General features: G+C 41.4%; 1 protein-coding gene across 1 annotated transcript; it reads left to right on the top strand.

Moving 5' to 3' along the window:
- Positions 1–267: 267 nt before the first annotated feature.
- LOC137284022 (cholecystokinin receptor type A-like) lies at positions 268–20,834 on the top strand. Its single transcript, XM_067815684.1, has 2 exons — positions 268–303; positions 19,435–20,834. Exon 2 carries the CDS (start codon positions 19,722–19,724, stop codon positions 20,832–20,834), a length of 1,113 nt encoding a protein of 370 aa, XP_067671785.1. The 5' UTR covers positions 268–303; positions 19,435–19,721.
- The last annotated feature ends 227 nt before the right edge of the window (positions 20,835–21,061 follow it).

The raw sequence follows: 21,061 nt of genomic DNA, 5'->3' as shown, positions 1-21,061 counted from the left end.
TATCTTCATACATGTCCACATTTAAACCCGACATTTTGAAGTTACCAGTCCTGATGTCTGACTGTCTAACCAGAATGCGAATCAAGCAGTAGCAAGTGTTACGCAATGCTACGTGACCATGGCGACTCAATTCACCTGCAGCAGGCAGACTGTCCAAGGAGTCTGGCAGCACACAACCACCGTTGAAACACGCCCTCCGGTCGATATAAGGTTGGGGATTTAAGTATATATAACGAACGTGACCACTTGACTTGGTTACACGGCACTCTGAGACTCACAAGTTGCTGTAGTGATTCAGTGAAGGTATGTTGATTAAATTCCTCAAAATGGTTTCTTTTTTAAATCAGTTATTCAGTGATATATGAGGTAAACCAATATACTCGAATAATTCCGTCTGATGTATATATACGGTATCGCTGAGAGGGTCAAGTAAGTGCCTTCAGTTTTAGATTGGTATGGATGGTCCGACGGTTGTTCGAAGTTACGTCCCTTTGTCATGTTAGGATCCCCTTCTTGTTTATTACTAGCTTGTTTTCAAGTTTTGCTCTTGAGAAATTCTTCTATGACCAACAGACAGATGCGACAAAACAATTTCCGCGTCCATACATCGGTCTGTTATACTATGACATAACATGTGCTGATGAATCACTATGAAATAGTGGCTATAGTGGTTCCCAAAGAAGGTGAGCGTATCTTGCCCTACCAGTGACACTCGTCATAAATACATGCAAAGTCCAGTTAACTGTTCAACTGAAATATTTCGGGAACGTAGATACAGGTGAAACTGGGAAATGCATTTGACATATTGTTACTGATGCGCCATATTTGGAAGTTTCCGCCATATAAAACGGCTTGAAAGCTTTACTGATTCCTTGGATGTTTTTACCTTTATAAAGCAACTCCTGAGCAAGAGTGGCATGAGTTCAAGTTCAGGCGGTGAAATCAGTGGAACTGGTTGTTTTATGGTTATTGAACGATATCAGATCATTGATATACTTGAAGCTTAAGTTAAACCTCATAGCCAAATTGCCTTGTTTTGATTTTGCCAATCCAAGCAGAACTTCTGACACCACCAAGAAGAAAGAGGTTTCTAAACTGACAAAACAACCCTCCAAAAATGACATGTAATCTGAGTGAGTGGATGATTATACGTGGATTTTAGCAATATTCTAGAAATATCATCGCGGACGGCATAGATTTCACACATAGTACCCATGTGGGGAATCGAACCAGTGTCTTCAGCATGTCGAGCAAACACTTTAACCACTAGGCTACCCCATCGCCCCCAAGCAGTCTCACAGTTAATACATAAAGGTCATAACAGAGAATTGTATGTGTTAAAGAAATGTCTCTGAAGGAGGACTTGTAGCTTTGTCGCATTGTGACAATTCCGAACACCAACTAAAGTACCGACTGTACTGGACGGAATGCTTTTTTACATTACTCCTTATTACCAGAAGGGCGTTGTCAGGATTCGCTGATGACAAGAAGAAATCGTACTACAACCTTTACCAGTGAAACAACTTTTAGAAATGAGTGAGTGAGTGAGTGAGTTTAGTTTTACGCCGCACTCAGCAATATTCCAGCTATATGGCGGCGGTCTGTAAATAATCGAGTCTGGACCAGACAATCCAGTGATCAACAACATGAGCATCGATCTGCGCAATTGGGAACCGATGACATGCGTCAACCAAGTCAGCGAGCCCGACCACCCGATCCCGTTAGTCGCCTCTTACGACAAGCTTAATCGCCTTTTATGGCAAGCATGGGTTGCTGAAGGCCTATTCTAACCCGGGACCGGGCCACTTTTAGAAATGAACAGCTACCAAATATGTATCATGTGTATTGTGACCCCAAACCAAATATGTTCCCATGCAAAATACACACGCAATACGGTTTTGATTCGAGTTTAAATGGAATTATTATCATGGGGTATCCTTATATATATGTTGCTTCATAACTAGCTATGGATTTATTTCTTTTGGCTGTTACAGTAAACAAAATAGACCTTTTGATTTTTGGGTCAAACTCAGAATAAAAGTGGTGAATTATTCCGGAAACCGTAGAATATTAATACAAAAAGGTCATAACAGAGGATTATTACAGAATATTCAAGATGGCCGTCAATATGGCGGAATGCTGCTAAAATGTAATGTTCACTCAGCAGCCTTATATATGTATAGGGCTCCATCCAGTGATTCCGGTCGCACTGAAGAACGGTGTACAGTTTCTTCACTTTCGTACTCGATCACAAGCATAACTGGAGATTCCTATTACGCACCATGTATTGTTTTCTTGTCCATCAATTTTTTTTTCTTCATTGTTAATTTAGTATTTCAAGTTATGTTTCTATTCAGACATCAACTATTGACTGTCAGTCGTGTTTGAGCAAATGAATTACTATAATTGGTGTTTGTGTAAAGTGGGTCGGTGTTTTAAATCGACTTCTGGTATGTGTCGCTTGTTCTATTCCGGGAAATTTCGATTGGCCATTCTGAAGTAGCTCTCTTCACAACCCTCTGGCAAAGGTTGCCTCATAGTCTATTCATTGACTTTGTAGGCGTCGAGATATAGCATGTGCTTCAAACGTTTACTCGAATCATTATTTTTGCCCTTTAAATGCCTGTTTGTTGCCATGGATATACCACATCTTAATGTTTTCACGATATACAAGTGCATATGACAGTCTTCGTGTACTACATTGCTTCACCGGTCTTCAACGCTGCATTCTAGAGAGTCCGGGGCTGGTGTAGTACCATGTCAGATACGTACGATGGTTTAAGCATGTCTTTCCTAGTATCTACAGATAAGTACAGATCATGAATATCCTACATTCTCACGGCCTAATATATTCCACGCATAGACAGCATGTTTGTAATCGTCATCAGTCAATTTCTATTCATTTCAATTGCTATTGAATGATTCAATGGGGGTTAATTTTGTTTTATCAAATCTATACCAGTCATCATATATTCATAATGAAAACACACTCCTAAGCACAGGGCGAGGTTCTTCAATAGTTTATCGGCTTATCACAGCAAAGGTCTCTAGGTTGTTTCCATTCATCTAAGTGTGGAGAGGAAAGAGCTGAAACTGCATGCTGTCGTTAAACTTCACGTCATTCAACGAGTACATGTCTCTCCATGTTATAAGAAATGCATGTAAGGTCTGTAAGTGTTAGAGATTGTTGCAAGCACGCCTTGTATAACATCGGGGCGTTTGTTTTTCCATCATACTGGACAACCACGCAACCATATCCACAATCATTTTGCTCTTGAACTTTGTTTAGTGTTGTAAACTGTGTTTAGTGTTAAATAATTCTTTAGCGGAACTTTTGGGAACAATTATCAAATTTTAAATATATTTCCATTCACATCCCTCGCTTAACACCTCGCCAGTCTTCGTGTGTGATTCATGACAGTCTTGCCTACTGTAACCATGCAGAGATATTTTGCAGGAGGATAGTCCGCTTAAAAGCTTTATTCGTGTAAAATGACTTCGTTCACCCCTCTCAAACCAGGAATAAAATGACTCCGGACGTTTTCTGGAGCAGCCCTTTGAAATGTCCGAAAACATAAGCGAAACTATTTTGTTTTTGCACCTTAGTAATTTGTGAAATTGGTGTACTACATCAATACCTTCAAAGTTAAGTCCATCATTTCGGCAACATGTATTTGTATTAGAATGCACAGTAAACAAAACAAGTCTTAATGCCCACCATAAGCAGTCTTTGACATTTTTAGCTCTAAGTAGGGCATTTCTTCTTACAACATGGCATGTTAAGATCCACTTTTTCAAAAGCATACCATTTGCTATGTCCAATATATAGCATCAGTTTTCTCCTTAACCTATCCGGAACCTTTGTCAGTCCGCTGCCACAGAGTATATTTTGTGTATTGGAATTATATGTCAGCGTATTGTGGCACCATTTATAGAATCTGACTCACTCACCACTTCTTGGTTACCCCTGAAATTTGGTTTAATATACTCGGCACTGTCAACTGTGGTGCTTTTTATTCATGCTATTTTAACTGTTAACTTGTACTTTATACTTCTCACATCATCTTACTCTTTATTGTTTTGTGTGAGATGATGGGTTGAACGTTGTTTGCATCAATGCTGGAATTGATCTTCATGTTCTGTGAACACAGATCTCCGCTGTATAGGTGAAACGCCAGTTTTGCAGGTCACAGGCCCTCGTGTCTTTGCTAGGTTTAAAGATTTTTAAAAATATTATTTTTGAGATGGTCTCTACTCAAAATACTTCATAGTACACTGCACTCACTTTTAAATTTAGACAACCCAAACATTTAGTACTTTAGGATCTCAGCAGGTATGACAGACGATGATTCAGTAAGGCAATTAACACAGCTTGAAACATACGAAAATAACCTCCCCGATCACGATTTGTCACCTGGGCTGTTAGCTCTCTTACGGTCGATTTGTCACCTGGGCTGTTAGCTCTCTTACGGTCGATTTGTCACCTGGGCTGTTTGCTCTCTTACGGTCGATTTGTCACCTGGGCTGTTAGCTCTCTTACGGTCGATTTGTCACCTGAGCTGTTAGCTCTCTTACGGTCGATTTGTCACCTGGGCTGTTAGCTCTCTTACGGTCGATTTGTCACCTGGGCTGTTAGCTCTCTTACGGTCGCTGGTTTTGCGTAGTTCAACAGAGCAATGTAATCAATTCATCTTTTTTCATATGGAAATAACCTCCAGCTCACGATTTCGAGTCTAACAGTAGTCATGTTTATAATTTAGTGTCATCAAATCTCTAAATGGTCGTCAGTGAAAACAGAAGTTTTTTTAACCATAATTACTAGGTATTAAATACATTTTTTTCTTTTTATGAATAAGTTGGACTAATTTACTTTCGGACAGCGGTTTATGGAAAGAGGTTTCTAACTTCATCACATTGCTCGTATAACCCATACCTTCACAATCAAGCTGTTCAGGTGCATCTTTGATGATCTCTTCCATCTTGCCATATATCAGGCTTAGAAAAGACTCGCTATCTTTTGGAATTTGTCTCCAAACTTCCTTGTAGCGATTAAAATAACACCAGTGAGTTAGTTTGTATAGTTTTACACTGCTTTTAGCGTTATTTTAGCGCCATCACGGCTTCGCACATGGTGATTGTTTGGGAAATCCTGGGAATAGCGTGGCGACCGAACGCCTCAACCATTAGATGACCTCACCGCCCAAAATAATCTTAAATATTCTAGCAAGCACATTCAGTTTGATGTACAGTGTGCCAGTATTGTTCTTGGTGAAGTACACTGACGTATAGTAGGCTAAAAGCCCATTATACTGATTGATAGTGGATCAATTTCTGATACTGCTACCATATCATACTCGCGTGAGATAACATCAATGGAATACCTGACAGCTGTGTTATTGCTTGCTTTGATTGCGTTGTCGTTGTCATCAGAAGTGATTTCGTACTCTAACCCATCACCTGGAGCTGTTGCTCTCTAGTAGCTCAAAGTCAAGATGAATAGTACGGAGAACGGTTATCAAGTGCGGAAAGCTAAGCTTTAGAAATTATGCTCGCTCCTTTGAAAAATCTGTCCAACTACTCGCTCGCAGCTTGACGCTAGATGCTGTGTCAATGCTCTGATGCTGAAAATATTCTTTCTTTGTTCTCCATAATTGTAATATACATTGCTCTCTCCAACACTCAAGACCTCATTACGATTTAGCTTAATCCTGGTTTTCTGCACAAATGTTTGGCCTATATACTGGACACAATATCCTTTTTCATCACGTCGTGAGGACCGAGGTTAGAAAAGCTAGAAGTAGAAATGTCTGATTCTAATCAATGGTACTTGGGTTATTAGTTTTACTCACAGACTCTCGACCTGCTTTGACACCTAGTAGGGCCCTAAGTCTGAGGTATGGGTTAAACGTGCGTTTCTATTTGAAGACATTGTTGCACTGAAAATGTGTTTCCTTCTGTTTGATATAAAAATGGATGATGTTGAAATGATAGACACTTCAAATAGTGACGAACTGATGAAACAAGGGGGAGGTCTTGATGGACATTTCCTGTCGACTGTTGATGATTCATAAATTGACTTATAGGAAGATAAAACGATGTTATTCTCATTAGTGGTGACTATAGACGTTTGAGTCGGTTAGGAAAGAGATATTGCGACTGACAGTAAAGAGATAATGTGACTGACAGTAAAGAGATAATGCGACTGGTAGTAAAGAGATAATGCGACTGACAGTAAAGAGATAATGTGACTGACAGTAAAGAGATAATGCGACTGACAGTAAAGAGATAATGCGACTGACAGTAAAGAGATAATGCGACTGACAGTAAAGATATAATGCGACTGACAGTAAAGATATAATGCGACTGACAGTAAAGAGATAATGCGACTGCGTGCCTCTTCGGATATTGATATTATGGATTTTCGTACTTGGAAAACGTTATATTGCAGTGTCTCTATGTATTTAATATGTTTGTCACGCTTCCAGGTATAAAATGGGCAGAGTATTTAACTACTTAGTGCTACTGATAACACAGTGCTTGTTCTATTTGTCTGTTTGTTATCGTTGCACTCAGCAATATTCCACCAGCTACATAGAATCGTTCTGTAAGTAATCGAGTCTGGACTAGACACACCAGTGACCAACAACATTAGCATCCATCTACGCAACTGGGATACGATGACATATGTCAACCAAAACAGCGAGTCTGACCACCCGATCCCGTTAGTGGCCTCTTGCAACAAGCATGGGTTGCTCTCTTAGATGTAACATATACTATCGCATAGGCGATTTGTTGTTTAAAAAATCTATTCATTACTTATTGTGTTCAAACAATCGTCAAAATATGTAGCATAAACGTTGATAACATGATTTTACACAATTGCACAAGTAAAAAATCGATTTTATCTTAAAATGTTGATGTTTATATATATGTGATTGAGATTTCTTACAAGGATTACACAGACATCACCAATCACCTTCCGCTTGAAATTATGCAGGAAAGAGCATACGCTCTCGGGCAATTAAAATCCAGATTACTTTCTGAAATTGGCATTCGTTTTGAAGGAATTTAAAGGTCAAATCATTACGCCATGTCTTGACTCTACGACGCGGGGCATCGCCATTGAAAGAATGCACGCTGGAAAATTACCAATCTTCTGTTGCAATTCATCTTAATGTTTGTCTGAGCAAGATATCATGGCTTGCAGATAGTTGCAACCAAACAGGTATAACAAATGACCCTCCCCGTACAGGCAGAGTCCGAGTTGTCACTGCAGCCCAATATCGGTACATCCGGGTACTACAGCTGCGTGATCGTACTGCCACGGGTGAGAGCACAGCAGCCAGGGTGCCTTCAGAGGATATCCGACCACATTGCACGGAACAGGTTGAAAGAGACTGGTCTGAGAGCCAGAAAATGTTTCAAGCGACATGAATCTATATAAGTCGAGTGAAATGATGGTTTTAAGAAGAGCGGCGCATTGTTTTAAAACTGTCAAGACCTCGGGAAGTAAAACTGAGTTTCAAGTAAGAGAATTATTGCCCTTCCCTTGACTGAACCTGCACATACATTTTTATTAGATGGTACAACGAGAGTGAGTGAGTGAGTTTAGTTTTACGCCACATTTATCAATATTTCAGCAATAGCAAAACGATAATGTTCGTTGCGAAAGTCCTTTTAAATAATTCTACCAGTCAAAGAGGATAGATACAATAGGATTCTTCTCATCAGTATGGTATGAGAAGTCAACACAGGATATTATTACTGAGCTCAAAGTTTCTGTTTTTGATATAAAACACCAACCAGAATATACAGGATATGCACGCGTAACATGCCATATCAGAAATAATCACTGATGCTTGAGGCCCGGGTGCACTTTACCCGAGACACTGTACTACAAACGCAATATCCGATGTCGGAGCACGTGGGTTTCATAAACTAGATGTCAGTGGAAAGTTATATGTCTTTTTCACCAACAAGATAATATGTCCAAGTGAAAAAAGGTACACTTACTGAACTCAGCGCTGAGACGTCTCTGAGTCTTTTCCCGCATTTATCGATATTCCAGCAAAGTCAAGACAGAGGACATCAGAAATGGCCTCACGCATTCTACTAATGTCGGGAATCGTACCCGGGTCTTTGATGTCTGGGCTACCCGCTCACCCTTAGACGTCTCTGAGAGATGATTAAGTGTGATTACTGACAACAAATGTAAACTTTTTCACTCGGTGTCGCTGACAGACTATCTATCTATCTATCTATCTATCTATCTATCTATCTATCTATCTATCTATCTGTTTGTCTGTCTGTCTATCTATCTGCCTGTCTGTCTGTCGATCGATCATTTATTTATTTATTTATTTATTTATTTATTTATTTATTTATTTATTTATTTATTTATTTATTTATTCATTCATTCATTCATTCATTCATTCATTCATTCATTCATTCATTCATTCATTCATTTATTTATTTATTTATTTATTTATTTATTTATTTATTTAATCTCGTGTTTGTTTATTTGTTTACGTTCACAGGCGCCCGGAGATCCAGTGGTGTCTTTGAACCTGAGAACATCAATGGAGTCTTTCTTGTATGTAATGCGGGTTAATTGGACGCAAATTCCGTACAATTATTCCCTAGTGGCTACGGTTAGCAACAATGGTGCGCTTCCTATGTTGTCAAGCTACCATGAAGTGCCATTACCCAAGCCATCGGGCATGTTGGCCTGATCCATTACGTAGTCTATAACGACCATTATAGGTTGTTTGGAACCAGTTCTAACCCAGAAATCTTTTCATGTTGTCGCACAGAGGAAGTCGCTCCTCGCACTATTTCCAATTCAGTAGGCCGTAAATTTTCGGGAATGATAATAATTCTTCATGACTTATACAAAAGCACAAAGTAGCTTAACAGAGGTATAGCGTTAGAGTGGTCAAGATTCGGTGTGACATGTACGTCATGTATGTATGTTAATCCTCTGCTCAGAAAAAAAGCTTACATACTACTTTTTCGAAAATGTACTTACTTCTTCAAAAAATAAAAAAAAAAAAAAAATTGCCTTTGGTCATATTTTCAGCGTCTTAAGATCAAACCATCACTAATACAGCTTTGGACCACATTTGGAGTTATCAACCCTCGTAACACTTATGGAGACGTTTAGAGTACATAAACAATTAAGAGATAGAACAGCCTCAGCATGGTCAAATAAACACAATAAACACAAATTATAGATTATTTATCGATACAGTGCCCAGTGTTTGTTACGCAATGGCACGTGACCACGTCGACTGAAATCACCTGCAGCAGGCATAGCCTGTCAGCATAACACGTCCTCTGGTCGATATAAGTTTTCGGTTAGTTTGGTCTCAATCACTCACTCACTTGTGTGCCGACCAAACAATAACAATGGCCAGCATTCCCTTTGTTACGCAATGTCCAAGGCGACATACATCACCTGCAGCAGGCAGACTCTCCAGAGAGTTACAGTATGACATTGCACTGCAACTGCGGAAACACGCCCACTGATCGATATAAAGTTAGGAATATATATAGTGAGTCAAACAAGAAACTTCACATTCTTTCTTCAGGGCACTATAACAGAAGAAAAAATGGTAAGACGGTTAAATTGTTATCATTTCATTGCTGAGATTTGTGTGATGTACTCGATACACTGAAAGTGCCACAGTCAGTTCCATTAGGCTACACCGCCGTTCCAAAACATGGGTATACTGAATGTTAAGTCCCAAGAATAAAAATTCGAAATTTCTCAGTTCAGTGTAGTGTATGGCCGCCCCGCGCATTCACCACTGCCAAACACCGTCTGCCTGATGATTGTAAACACGTGGTTGGGGATTCTGCGCCATTGCTCCTGTAAGGCAGCGACAAGTTCGTGCAAATTCCGAGGTTGGTTCCTAAGACCACGAAGCCTTCTCCCAAGTGCATCCCAAACGTGATCTATTGGATTAAGGTCAGGGGACCTCTATGGCCAGTCCATGACGTTGATTCCAGCGTCTGAAGGAAATTTCGTGTCAACGTCGCGGTATGTGGTCGAGCATTACCATGCTGGAACAGTAGACCTTGGCCATGAGCCGCCATGAAAGGAACGAGTTCAATGGTGAGCACTTGGTGGCGGTAAGCAGCAGCTGTGAGGTTTCCACGGATGACCAGGAGTCGGGAACGGTTGTTCCCATAGAAAGCACCCTGCACCATGCAACTTTCGCCCCCGTATCTGTCGACTTCCTGTACACAACACTGGGCATACCGTTCACGACGTCGTCTCCAGACTCTATGCCTGCCGTCAGCGAATCTGAGAGTAAACCTGGATTCTTCGCTAAAGACGACTCGATTCTAGTCTCTCTGGGTCCATCGGAGGTGTCGTTGGGCCCACAGCAAAAGTTGACGTTGATGAAACCGCGTCAATATTGGACGTCGAGAATGGAGATTGGCAACCCGCAACCGATTTCGAATGGTCTGTGAGGACAGTCGAGCTCTAAACATCTCAGCCCTGGTTCGTGTAGCCGGGAGAAAACTGTCACGTAGGTGACGTAGGACGATTTGACGGTCTTCTGCTCGTGACGTCACACGTGGACGACCCGACCTTGGGCAATCAGAAGTGGTGGCAGTTTGTTGAAGACGACCTCGTTAGTCATACACAGTACGACGGCTGCATCCCATTGCTCTTGCGACGTCAATAACTGATCTTTCCACTTGCAACATGCCAACGGCATGTTCACGTTGCACATTTGACACTCGTGGCATTTAAAGTACCATTAGAACTGTGGTTTAAAAGAGTTTTCTCAATTCTTGAGGCCAATGCAAACACGTACAAACGAAGAAAACTTCGATGCGAAGATCACGTGATCGACTGCACGTGCAAAACCTGATTTGGTACTAACGTCATTTGCACGACGAAAGGATGGGTTTGAGGGTGTTTTGCTGACGTTTTTCTCTAGTCGAAAGATAGGGATCCCATTTCGGATACATAGATGTATCATCAGAGAAATATTATTCATTATTTTTAAGAATTACATTTTGGGAAGTTTCTTTTTTGACTCAGTATATACAACGAATGTGGCCACTGGCCTTGAAGTACTCGACGCCTGAGACTTACAACTTGCTGTGGTGATGTGGTGAAAGTTTGTTCATTTAGTAACACAAAATGTTTAAAATTTCTTTGATTCAATACTTTGGTAAAGACATTTCATTGTATGAACTCATCTAACAGGTATGATATAAAGCGATGAAAGTGCTAAATATCTGATTTCAACTTCAGTTTGGGGTTAGGGGCCTATTGTGGTTGTTTAGAGTTAAGTGCCTTAGCCATGCCAGGATCCTCAGTTCGTGTGACCACATCATCATTTCGCTCGGATGCAAGAGTTCACAAACATCAACTCTTTCTCATAAAGTATACCTGTACCTCTGTGCATGGTGACATTACATACATAGATATTCAGAGTGTCTGTTTGACGCCTACACAACACGTTTGTGGTTGTTTTTGTTGTTGTTAATGATGATGATGATGGTGGTGGTGGTGAAAAACGGATAGTTATAATGTAAAATGAACTAATAGGATGATAATTATTATTATGATATTGACTTGTAATAATATTCACGTGGCATGATGTCGACTATGTCTAGGTGAAGTGAATGAAGAGGATCATTATTATGACTATAATATTGACCGTAATGATGTGACATGCCGTGATGATGAAGATGATGATGATGATGATGATGATGATGATGATGATGAAGATGATGATGATGATGATGATGATGATGATGATGATGATGATGTGGTGATGATGATGATGTGGTGATGATGATGATGTGGTGATGATGATGATGATGATGATGATGATGTGGTGACCTCACCCCACAGTACATGATTAGCTATCATGAATGATACAACAGATGCCGGAACAACACAGTGTAGCTCGTTTCATCCCATTAACCATCTTCAGAGTCCGCAATCAACCAATTACATTCCAAGTTACTTCGCATTAGCAAGAAGACAGGCCACTCACGTTCTGTCTCCGATTTCCTGAAGAAAAGCGACCATGCATGCTGTTTGGGAGAACAACAGCACACAGATGGAGCTATATGGATCTTTTCATTTGGTTCAGAATTCCACAGAATTATCATATAAATGAGTGAGTAGGGTGTTAAGCCACTTTTAGCAATATTCCAGCAATATCACGGTTGGGGATACCAGGGCTTCACACAGTGTATCCATATGGGGAATCAAACCCGGGGTTTCGGCGTGACGAGTGGACGCTTTAACCATTGGGCTACCCTACCGATCCACCATTACATAAAACTACTATTAGATGGAATGTGTTCTTTAATAATGTAAACATAATGAAAGCATGTCACGCATTCCATGTTTGAAACAATAATCAGTCAGAATTGGTCAGAATATCAACGTGATTGTATCACAGCATGGCACGGATATCTGATGCTCCATGGGGCATTGAGTGGTATTGCTTTTGACAAGTTCCTGTTGCGTTGCAGGAAGGGCATTGTGTCGAGCAATCTATAGCTCCTGTGATATGTCTTTGATAGGTTTCTGGTCTGGTGACCAGTCACTCCATGGGGCTAATGGCACACTGAACAATATTCTAGATATAAGACAGGAGTCTGTAAATAATTAAGATTCGACCAGACAATCTAATGACTTATATGTGATTTGTGTGTGTGCTGGCGTACAGGTAGGTGGTTCAGTGTACCTAATGCCCATACGCCTTGGTTTAGTGGAAGCTGTCATAACCGGCATGTCTCCAATCCGGCAAGTTGTCAACACTGGCATAAAATCTCAGTCCCGTCCGTGACTTGTACATTTATCATTGTCTCTACAATCTGGTACATTGTCCACAGTCCGTTTGAATCCGTTTAAAAAAGTTAAATACTTTGCAAATAATTGACTTAGCATCGTGTGATAATCTCATTGTTTCAGGTACTGCAATCACGAAAGTCTGGTTTGCCGAGTCAATTTGCACCTTGCCCACCTGGCTGTTCTACCAGCAAGAGGCCCCCTCGTACAAAATAGCGAAAGGTGACAAGAAAGTTTTTTATTCGGGTTTCCCAAATTATGAGACACATCATCAGAGTTGGTCTGTCGATTTCATGTGGCTGTGCAAATTTGGTTTTGTTGCAATTATTAGATTTTGTGTTAGTGAGCAATTCATCGGTCTCAAATGGATTCAAACGGACTTTAAATCACATTATTTCTTCGGTCCCGATGAGTGCCGGTTTCGACAGTAGTTTTAATATACAGTGAGGTCTTTTTGATGCGGTGCACACAGTTCAGGGTACTCATTAACCTTGTTGGAGCTTTCACTAATTACTTTGACAGCCTTTGGCACGACCCCCGTGCTTGTATAGCCAAGATAACGGTTAATCCCTGAAAGCGGTGGATCAGTTAGGACAAAGCCAAGCCGGGAACTTTCATACAATGGAACCTGTTATAACAATCGAGACCCTGAATCGGAAATAAAGTAATAATGTAAAGTGAAGGGATGGTTATTCTTGGCTTTGATAGTGTTGATTGTGATTATCATAATAAAAATACAGTGAGTGAGTTTAGTTTTACGCCGCACTCAGGAATATGCCAGCTATGTATCAGCGGGACCAAACAATCCAGTGATCAGCAATATGAGCATCGATCTACGCAACTGCAATACGGTATCATGTGTCAACCAGTGAGCATTACCGCCTGAACTCGTTTGTCGCCTCACACGACAAGCTGGGTTTGCTGAAGATCAGTTGTAACAGGACCCTCAAGGGCTTGATAACAATAGAACAGGTGTGGTGGTAAACTTAATTATGTTCATGATAAAAAAAATCGGGCTCTGCTTTAAACAGATGTGTTATGATCAAGCGCGCGCGCTCGTGTGTGTGTGTGTGTGTGTGTGTGTGTGTGTGTGTGTGTGTGTGTGTGTACGTAGGTGTAGGTGTGTGTGTGTGTGTGTGTGTGTACGTAGGTGTAGGTGTGTGTGTGTGTGTGTACGTAGGTGTAGGTGTGTGTGTGTGTTACAACAATTTTCGATTTAAAAGAATTCAATAACAGGCTTCTTCTTCTCCCCCTCTCTCTCTCCCTCTCCCTCTCCCTCTCTCTCCCTCTCTCTCTCTCCTCTCTCTCTCTCCCCCCCTCTCTCTCTCGCTCTCTCTCTCTCTGTGTTTGTTTATTTCGTATTTGCTCCTGTACTTCACAGTACAGCGCTCCACTTTTGCAATATTCCAGCTGTGTGCTGGTGTTCTGTATATAATCAGCTCTAGATAAGATTATCCTGTGACTGACGTCATGACTGTGCTTTGATCTACATCATATGATGATATACATGAACCAAGTCAACAATCCCGACCATCAGATCCCCCAAGAACATGAAGGTGTCTTTGAACACTCCGTATTTTCAGTGTCTGAGTGAGTGAGTGAGTGAGTGAGTGAGTGAGTGAGTGAGTGAGTGAGTGTGTGAGTGAGTGAGTGAGTGAGTGAGTGAGTGTGTGAGTGAGTGAGTGTGTGAGTGAGTGAGTGAGTGAGTGAGTGAGTGTGTGAGTGAGTGAGTGTGTGAGTGAGTGAGTGAGTGTGTGAGTGATTGAGTGAGTGAGTGAGTGTGTGTGTGAGTGAGTGAGTGAGTGAGTGAGTGAGTGTGTGTGTGAGTGAGTGTGTGAGTGAGTGAGTGAGTGAGTGAATGAGTGAGTGACTGTGTGACTGAGTGCGTGAGTCACGCGTAACACCATTTACAATACAGCTCTTCTGGGGGCAGGGACACACACATTTCAGTCGAAATCTGTGTTTCGGATTACGTGTGTAATGAAATTGAGTCCCTTTCAGTTCGTTACAACTGTGCTTTAATGTATTGACATGTAGTGCTTGTGTACCGATTGATCCGCATGTGGGGGTTGAGAAAATTATTTCCTTATCATTAAAATATCAAATACACAACCGAGAATCGTGTATAACACTGATATGGTCGCTAGGCAATGCGTATATATGATAGTCACTTGAAACAGTGAAACCAGTCTACCAACACAGTTCATTTATCACACTGTATAGGGCCATTTGAAAAGCTCGATAATCCGAGGGGACAGTATCTAGGGCCATTTGAAAAGCTCGATAATCCGAGGGGACAGTATCTAGGGCCATTTGAAAAGCTCGATAATCCGAGGGGACAGTATCTAGGGCCATTTGAAAAGCTCGATAATCCGAGGGGACAGTATCTATTACAAAGATACTGAATATTCATGAAACATGACACCAAACGGAATGAGAAAACAAATGCAAAAGGTCAGATTAGGTTTGGGTAGGTTTAGTTTTCGTTGTTTCGTAAAATATTCATACCAATATTCGTACCAATAATCTGTCTCTGCAAGCGATCATCAAAACGCACAGACGACCGGTCCAGTGTCTAACAATGGTGGAATTGATGGACACTGATTATTGAATGAAGGTTATATATGGTAGCCATTAGCTATATGAGTTGTATAGCTTCCATATAAAATGTGTGGACCGTACGTACGTTTAATAATTATTAGTTCTATTGCATTAATGAAGACATGTTCTGTTCTTAAGTGTTATTAATGGGCAAAACGTTTTTACATTATGTTAAAAAATTAGTTGATGACTGATTTTTGTTGGACGTTTTGGCTCGTATTTCTGGGTTATGGTGTACCCATCATTGAGCAAATATGTCGTGGTTCATACAGCAGTCCTTACAGCTGGGTACGGGGCGGTGGGGTTAAAGCTTTCGCAAGGCCCAGGTTCGATTCTCCACATGGGTTCAATGTGTGACATTGATGGCACATTGCTAACAGTGGATTAGAATCATACTCATTTACGTGATAGTTCTGTGAAATTCTTAAGCTAATGCGACAGCTCTAGTCGTACGCTATTGTTGTCCCAAACAGGATGAATGGCCGGAAATTTGGAAGGATGTACGAGAACCAGACGTTGTTCTGCCCCGAGCACAAAACAGCACGACGTGGACATTATCGGGCTTGATGTCCAGGAGTAATATTTTACGTCATAGACATCCTACTCGATGTCCGTTGTTTTCTTCAGAACTCATAGCAGCAGGACTAAACATTAAGCACGGGAATTTGACGTCCAGGAGAAGGATGGACTGGTCGGACGAAAGCCCGTTGGTTTTGTTCCTGGCACTGCACAACCATTACATCTGCACAATAATATGTCTTGGAGGAAGTACCGTTTGACGGGGGTTCACTGATGGTGTTGGGTGGTTCTAATAAGACTGGAAACGAGATGACAAAGTCTCAACGGACAACGGTACATCATTGGCATCCTATGCCGAGTTGTTGAACCACATTTCGGAGGTCATCCTCTAAACACAAGGTTATCTTTCAATCTTTCATGGACGACAAAGCTAGGCCATATCGTGCAAGTTACGTTGGTGATTTGTTACGTCAAAAGGCGGTATCAACTCTACGTAGACCCTTCACATGTCAAGATCATCATCTATCAGATCATGCGCCAGGGAGATCATCCAGTGCAAATTCTTGATGTACTTGAACAAGGCCTCCATTAAGATGGAACGCAATACCTCAAAGTCAAATTCAACGTCTGAAACACTCAATGATGTGGAGGGTCAGGAATATTGTCACCTTTGGCGACGTTTACACCAGATACTGACATTGTGCTCGAATATTGATACTTATGTAATTTCTTGAGAAATGTATGCCAGAATCTTGAAAATGACGAGATAGCTTAGTTCAACCAGCATCAGCACTAGAAAATGAGACAGTTTTGCCACACTGAATTGGATGAATAAATTACAGTTGGTTTGCGTTTGTTGTCTTGTAAAATATTTATACCATTAATCACTCCCTGCAAGGGTTCCTCAAACACACGGCCCAGTTTTAACAGTGGTGTTATTGATGGATATTGATTATTGTATAAAACCCATATGTACCGTCATTAACTATTCTAGGAAACATTACCATATTACTCTTGACCACCGTCACAATATTAGAACTGCAGAGATGTAGCTTCCTTAGCTTCCGTATACAATGCATGGGTCGTGTGTATTGCACATTGCACAAGTGATGGCATGTGTCTCTTTTATTTTGTCCTTAAGTGTTCTTAATGGGGCAAAAACATTCTTTGTGTAATGTTGGAAAATTAGTTGATGACTAATGTGTTTCTTCTATGGCGCGTGCTGTATTGCTAAATCTGTAGTGCTAAATCTGAAGCAAGTGATGAACAATAGACGGGTTCGAGTCAACGAATTGGTGTTTGGAGCTCATTACTGGTATCTCAACCTACTCACTCACTCACAGTACTGCTACGGCATGAATGGGTAGAATGCTTCACACGCATGAGATGCGTGAAGGTCCGGGTTAGAATAGTGGCCTTCAGTAACCCATGCTTGTAGTAAGAGGCGACTAATGAGATCGGGTGGTCAGACTCGGTTACATGGTTGACACATGTCATCGGTCCCCCATTGCGCAGATCAATGCTCATGTTGTTGATCACTGGATTGTCTGGTCCAGACTCGATTATTTACAGACCGGCCCCATATAGCTGGAATATTGTTGAGTCCGTCGTAAAACTAAAGTCACTCACATGCATGATGGCTGAAACCTATATTTTGGGCACTTAATTAAGTTCCTTGTGAATACTACTTAATATTTAATGTTCAGTAGTGAGCAATATCTGTAACTAACACAAAGTGACTGAAAATATATACTTTTGGAGTAAGCAACAACACAAGCATTCAATATGTAGACCCACTGAACTCGGAGACTCAGAGGAATCTAAACTAGATTCATTTCGGTCTTCTGCATCACAGACAAGGTTGAATGAATGAGGGGTGTGGTTGGTCAGCTAGTTCGGTCTTGGTTACAACATGCAAAGCTCTAATGTGAAAGGCAATGAGTGAGTGTGGTTTTACGCCGCTTTAAGCAATATACCAGCACTATCCAGGCGAGGGACACCAGAAATGGGCGTTAGGAACGGACGTTTTTATTATCAGACTACCCCACAGCCCCAGACTGGACGGAGGGAGAAATAATAGGGTAGAGGTACCGTGATTTTACCATTAGTCTACCCCACGGCCCTAGACTAGATGGAGCGGTTGAGTTTTGTTTTACGCCGCAACATTCCAGCTATATGACAGAGACTAGATGGAGTGAGTGAGTGAGTTTAGTTTTACGTCGCACCGCAGTATTCCGGCGGGAAGATGAAAGGGAAAATAATATGGTAGAGTTGCCGTGAGACAGTCTAACATCAGGCTACAAATTGTATTTACTAATGAGTGAGTGAATGAATATGGTTTTACGCACTATTCCAGGGAAAGGTGGTTGGGACACCAAAAAATAAACCCCACACATTGTATTGATGTTGGGAATCGAACCTGACAAGCGAAGGCTGTAACCACTAAGCTACGCACCTCCCCACGTTCTAATGAATCCCGGTCGTGATGGCGTATATCTGTGTCAGTAGGTTGTCGACCTCAGGAGGAAGCATCACGACTGACTGTTAGTTAAACTGGACAGTCATTGTCTCCCTGCACCGATTTAATGTAGTTTCACCTACAATACATAAGTATCCTATTGGGAATACCGGAATATAGCAGTTTGAATGGATGAAGTGTTGTAAGCTTTCGGCTGCAGGCTCGCTCAGATACATTTCTGTTATGTTATCATTGAATTTCATTTGTATGTTGAAATGTTCTACTTTTCCAATGGCTGGGATACTAAAACTGTTTGCCATTGATTGATATGTCTGTATAATGCGTAAAACTAAACTCACTCACTAATTCAACGAGATGCGTCATGTGATATATATTGTTCTACTGCGGTGTCCACCTGACAAAGTAATACCTAGCAAACAATATTGTCCGTGTCGCAATTTCTGAGAGTGTATGGTAAATACATATATTACTTTCATTGCGCCATGGGGATTTAGCGGAACTATAAATCAAGATCGTTTCATACTATATATCGAGATTGGGATAACGACTCTGGATGTGTATATAAGTTTAATTTTGGGGCCGTAACAGCCACAAAGGAAACTGTATGGACGATGGCGTTCATGGGCTCTGCTTAATTAATGTATAGAGTGGGCGAGTATGGTTTGACGCCGCTTATAACAATATCCCAACAATATTACGGCAGGGGACACTAGAAATGGGCTTTACAAATGTGGGGAATCGAACCCAGGTCTTCGGCATGACCAACGAACGCTTTAACCACTAAGCTATCACAGGAGTCATCGGCTAATTCCGTAAATTTATCATAGATTTGCATCACTCGAATATTAGTGAAAGAAGGGGACACAAAAGCTGAAAGCGAGTTAAACAGGGTATAGGTGACTGAGTTTAGTTTTATACCGCCCTTTCAGCAATAATACGGTGGGGGATAAGACAGTTGTCTTATGTGAAATTGCGTGAATAAGAGCCCATTATCTCTTTTCAGGGTTTTCCGGTTACAAAGGGGAGATAAACACGGGTAACCTGCTACTCACAAGGGACCACTATTCAGCATCATCACTATCATCTTCTGCCTGGATGGAACAGAGTCATGAAGCAGCTAATCACATTGAGCGACATGTTCTGATGTGAAATGTTCACCTTAGAACAATGCAACGTATTGAAGAAAGTAGGAACGAATGAAAGCAAACGGACGAGTCTGAAGTTTCCACAAAAGGCATAATGAATAGGTAACCGTTATTGACCATTCCTGAAAACACAACGAATCTCACAATGAATTCCACATCTCAGGACCCCATCCCTGCTGTCAGCAATGTTGTCGTTGGGTTCATTTCCTTGTCGATGATCACTGGAACTTTGGGCAATTCGCTTGTCCTGTACGCCTTTAAGAAGGAATCGTCAGCCTTCAACACCCTTCTCACAGTACTTGGTGCCTTTGACCTTCTGGCGTGCATATTCCACATGCCACTGGATCTGGCGTCTGTATATGACCCTGAGCGTCTACCCAACATGATCATATGTAAGATATCTTGTTTCATGATCGCCTTTACCGCCATTGGTTCCGTTGTACTGCTAGTTTCCATCGCAACAATTCGTTACCAAGCCGTTTGCCGTCCCCATTCGCCCAACATGTCTGTCAAATCTGCTAAGATTATTGGTGTTGTTGCTTTCTGCGTGGCACTGAGTCTTGCCTCCCCTGTCGTCATAATGTTTGGAATCACGGAACTGGAACTTGATGACGGGATCCATATTTTCTGCGGTGTTCAAAACGCATACATGAATACCAGTTATCCCTTGTCGTTCTACATCGTGTTAGGATCGCTCTTCCTGGTAAGCCTCGTCATCTTGGCTGGTCTGTACATGCTCACTGGGTGGGGACTATGGACAAAACGGAAAGCCTTTGCCGCAACCAATCGAGTAAACCCAATATCCTTTGACAGGGATCTTCTGGGGGATCGAGCTATAACACCGAACACTTCAAACACGTTGGCCAGCACTGACCAGAATGGGCTCACTCAGCGGGATGACCAGGAAAAGTCACGGAAACTAACCGTTACAGTTAATATTAATAGTGTTAATGGACCTTCTAACGATAAGAAAATACGATACGAAAGAAAGACACAGAAGACATTCCTAATGATGTTCCTAGTTTCTGTAGTATTTTTCCTCAGCTACACCCCACATCTGTTTCTCGTCTTCTACTTCATGGGTTTCAACATGGCGGCGTTTCCGGCGCATGCTCTGTCCCACTGGTACGGTGTGGCTATGAGGTCATTTTACATCAACAATGTGGCAGATCCATTCATATATGGTTTCTGCAGTCAAGACTTCAGGAAGAACATTCAAACTATTCCGGCGAAAGTAATGTGTTGTTCAAAATATTGAATGGAGAATAATTGTTTTGGGCTTTTCTTAAATGCATGTGTGAATCTTCGTAAACTTGTTGTAGCGTGTGTTTGGTGTCGGATGCCGGATGCCGGATGCCGGATGAACGATGCACAGCCTTGTTGTTTAGTGTTCCGGATGCCGCGGTATGTGCAGTCTACAGTCTATGCCAAGAGAGTCTACCTGGGGCTCCCTTCACTAAACACAAAAGTTGACCGTAAATCACT

Source organism: Haliotis asinina, chromosome 1 (genome assembly GCF_037392515.1).
Source record: "Haliotis asinina isolate JCU_RB_2024 chromosome 1, JCU_Hal_asi_v2, whole genome shotgun sequence".
Lineage (NCBI taxonomy): Eukaryota > Metazoa > Mollusca > Gastropoda > Lepetellida > Haliotidae > Haliotis > Haliotis asinina.
Note: the sequence above shows the minus strand (reverse complement) of the source record. Positions and strands in the feature narration are given on the sequence as shown.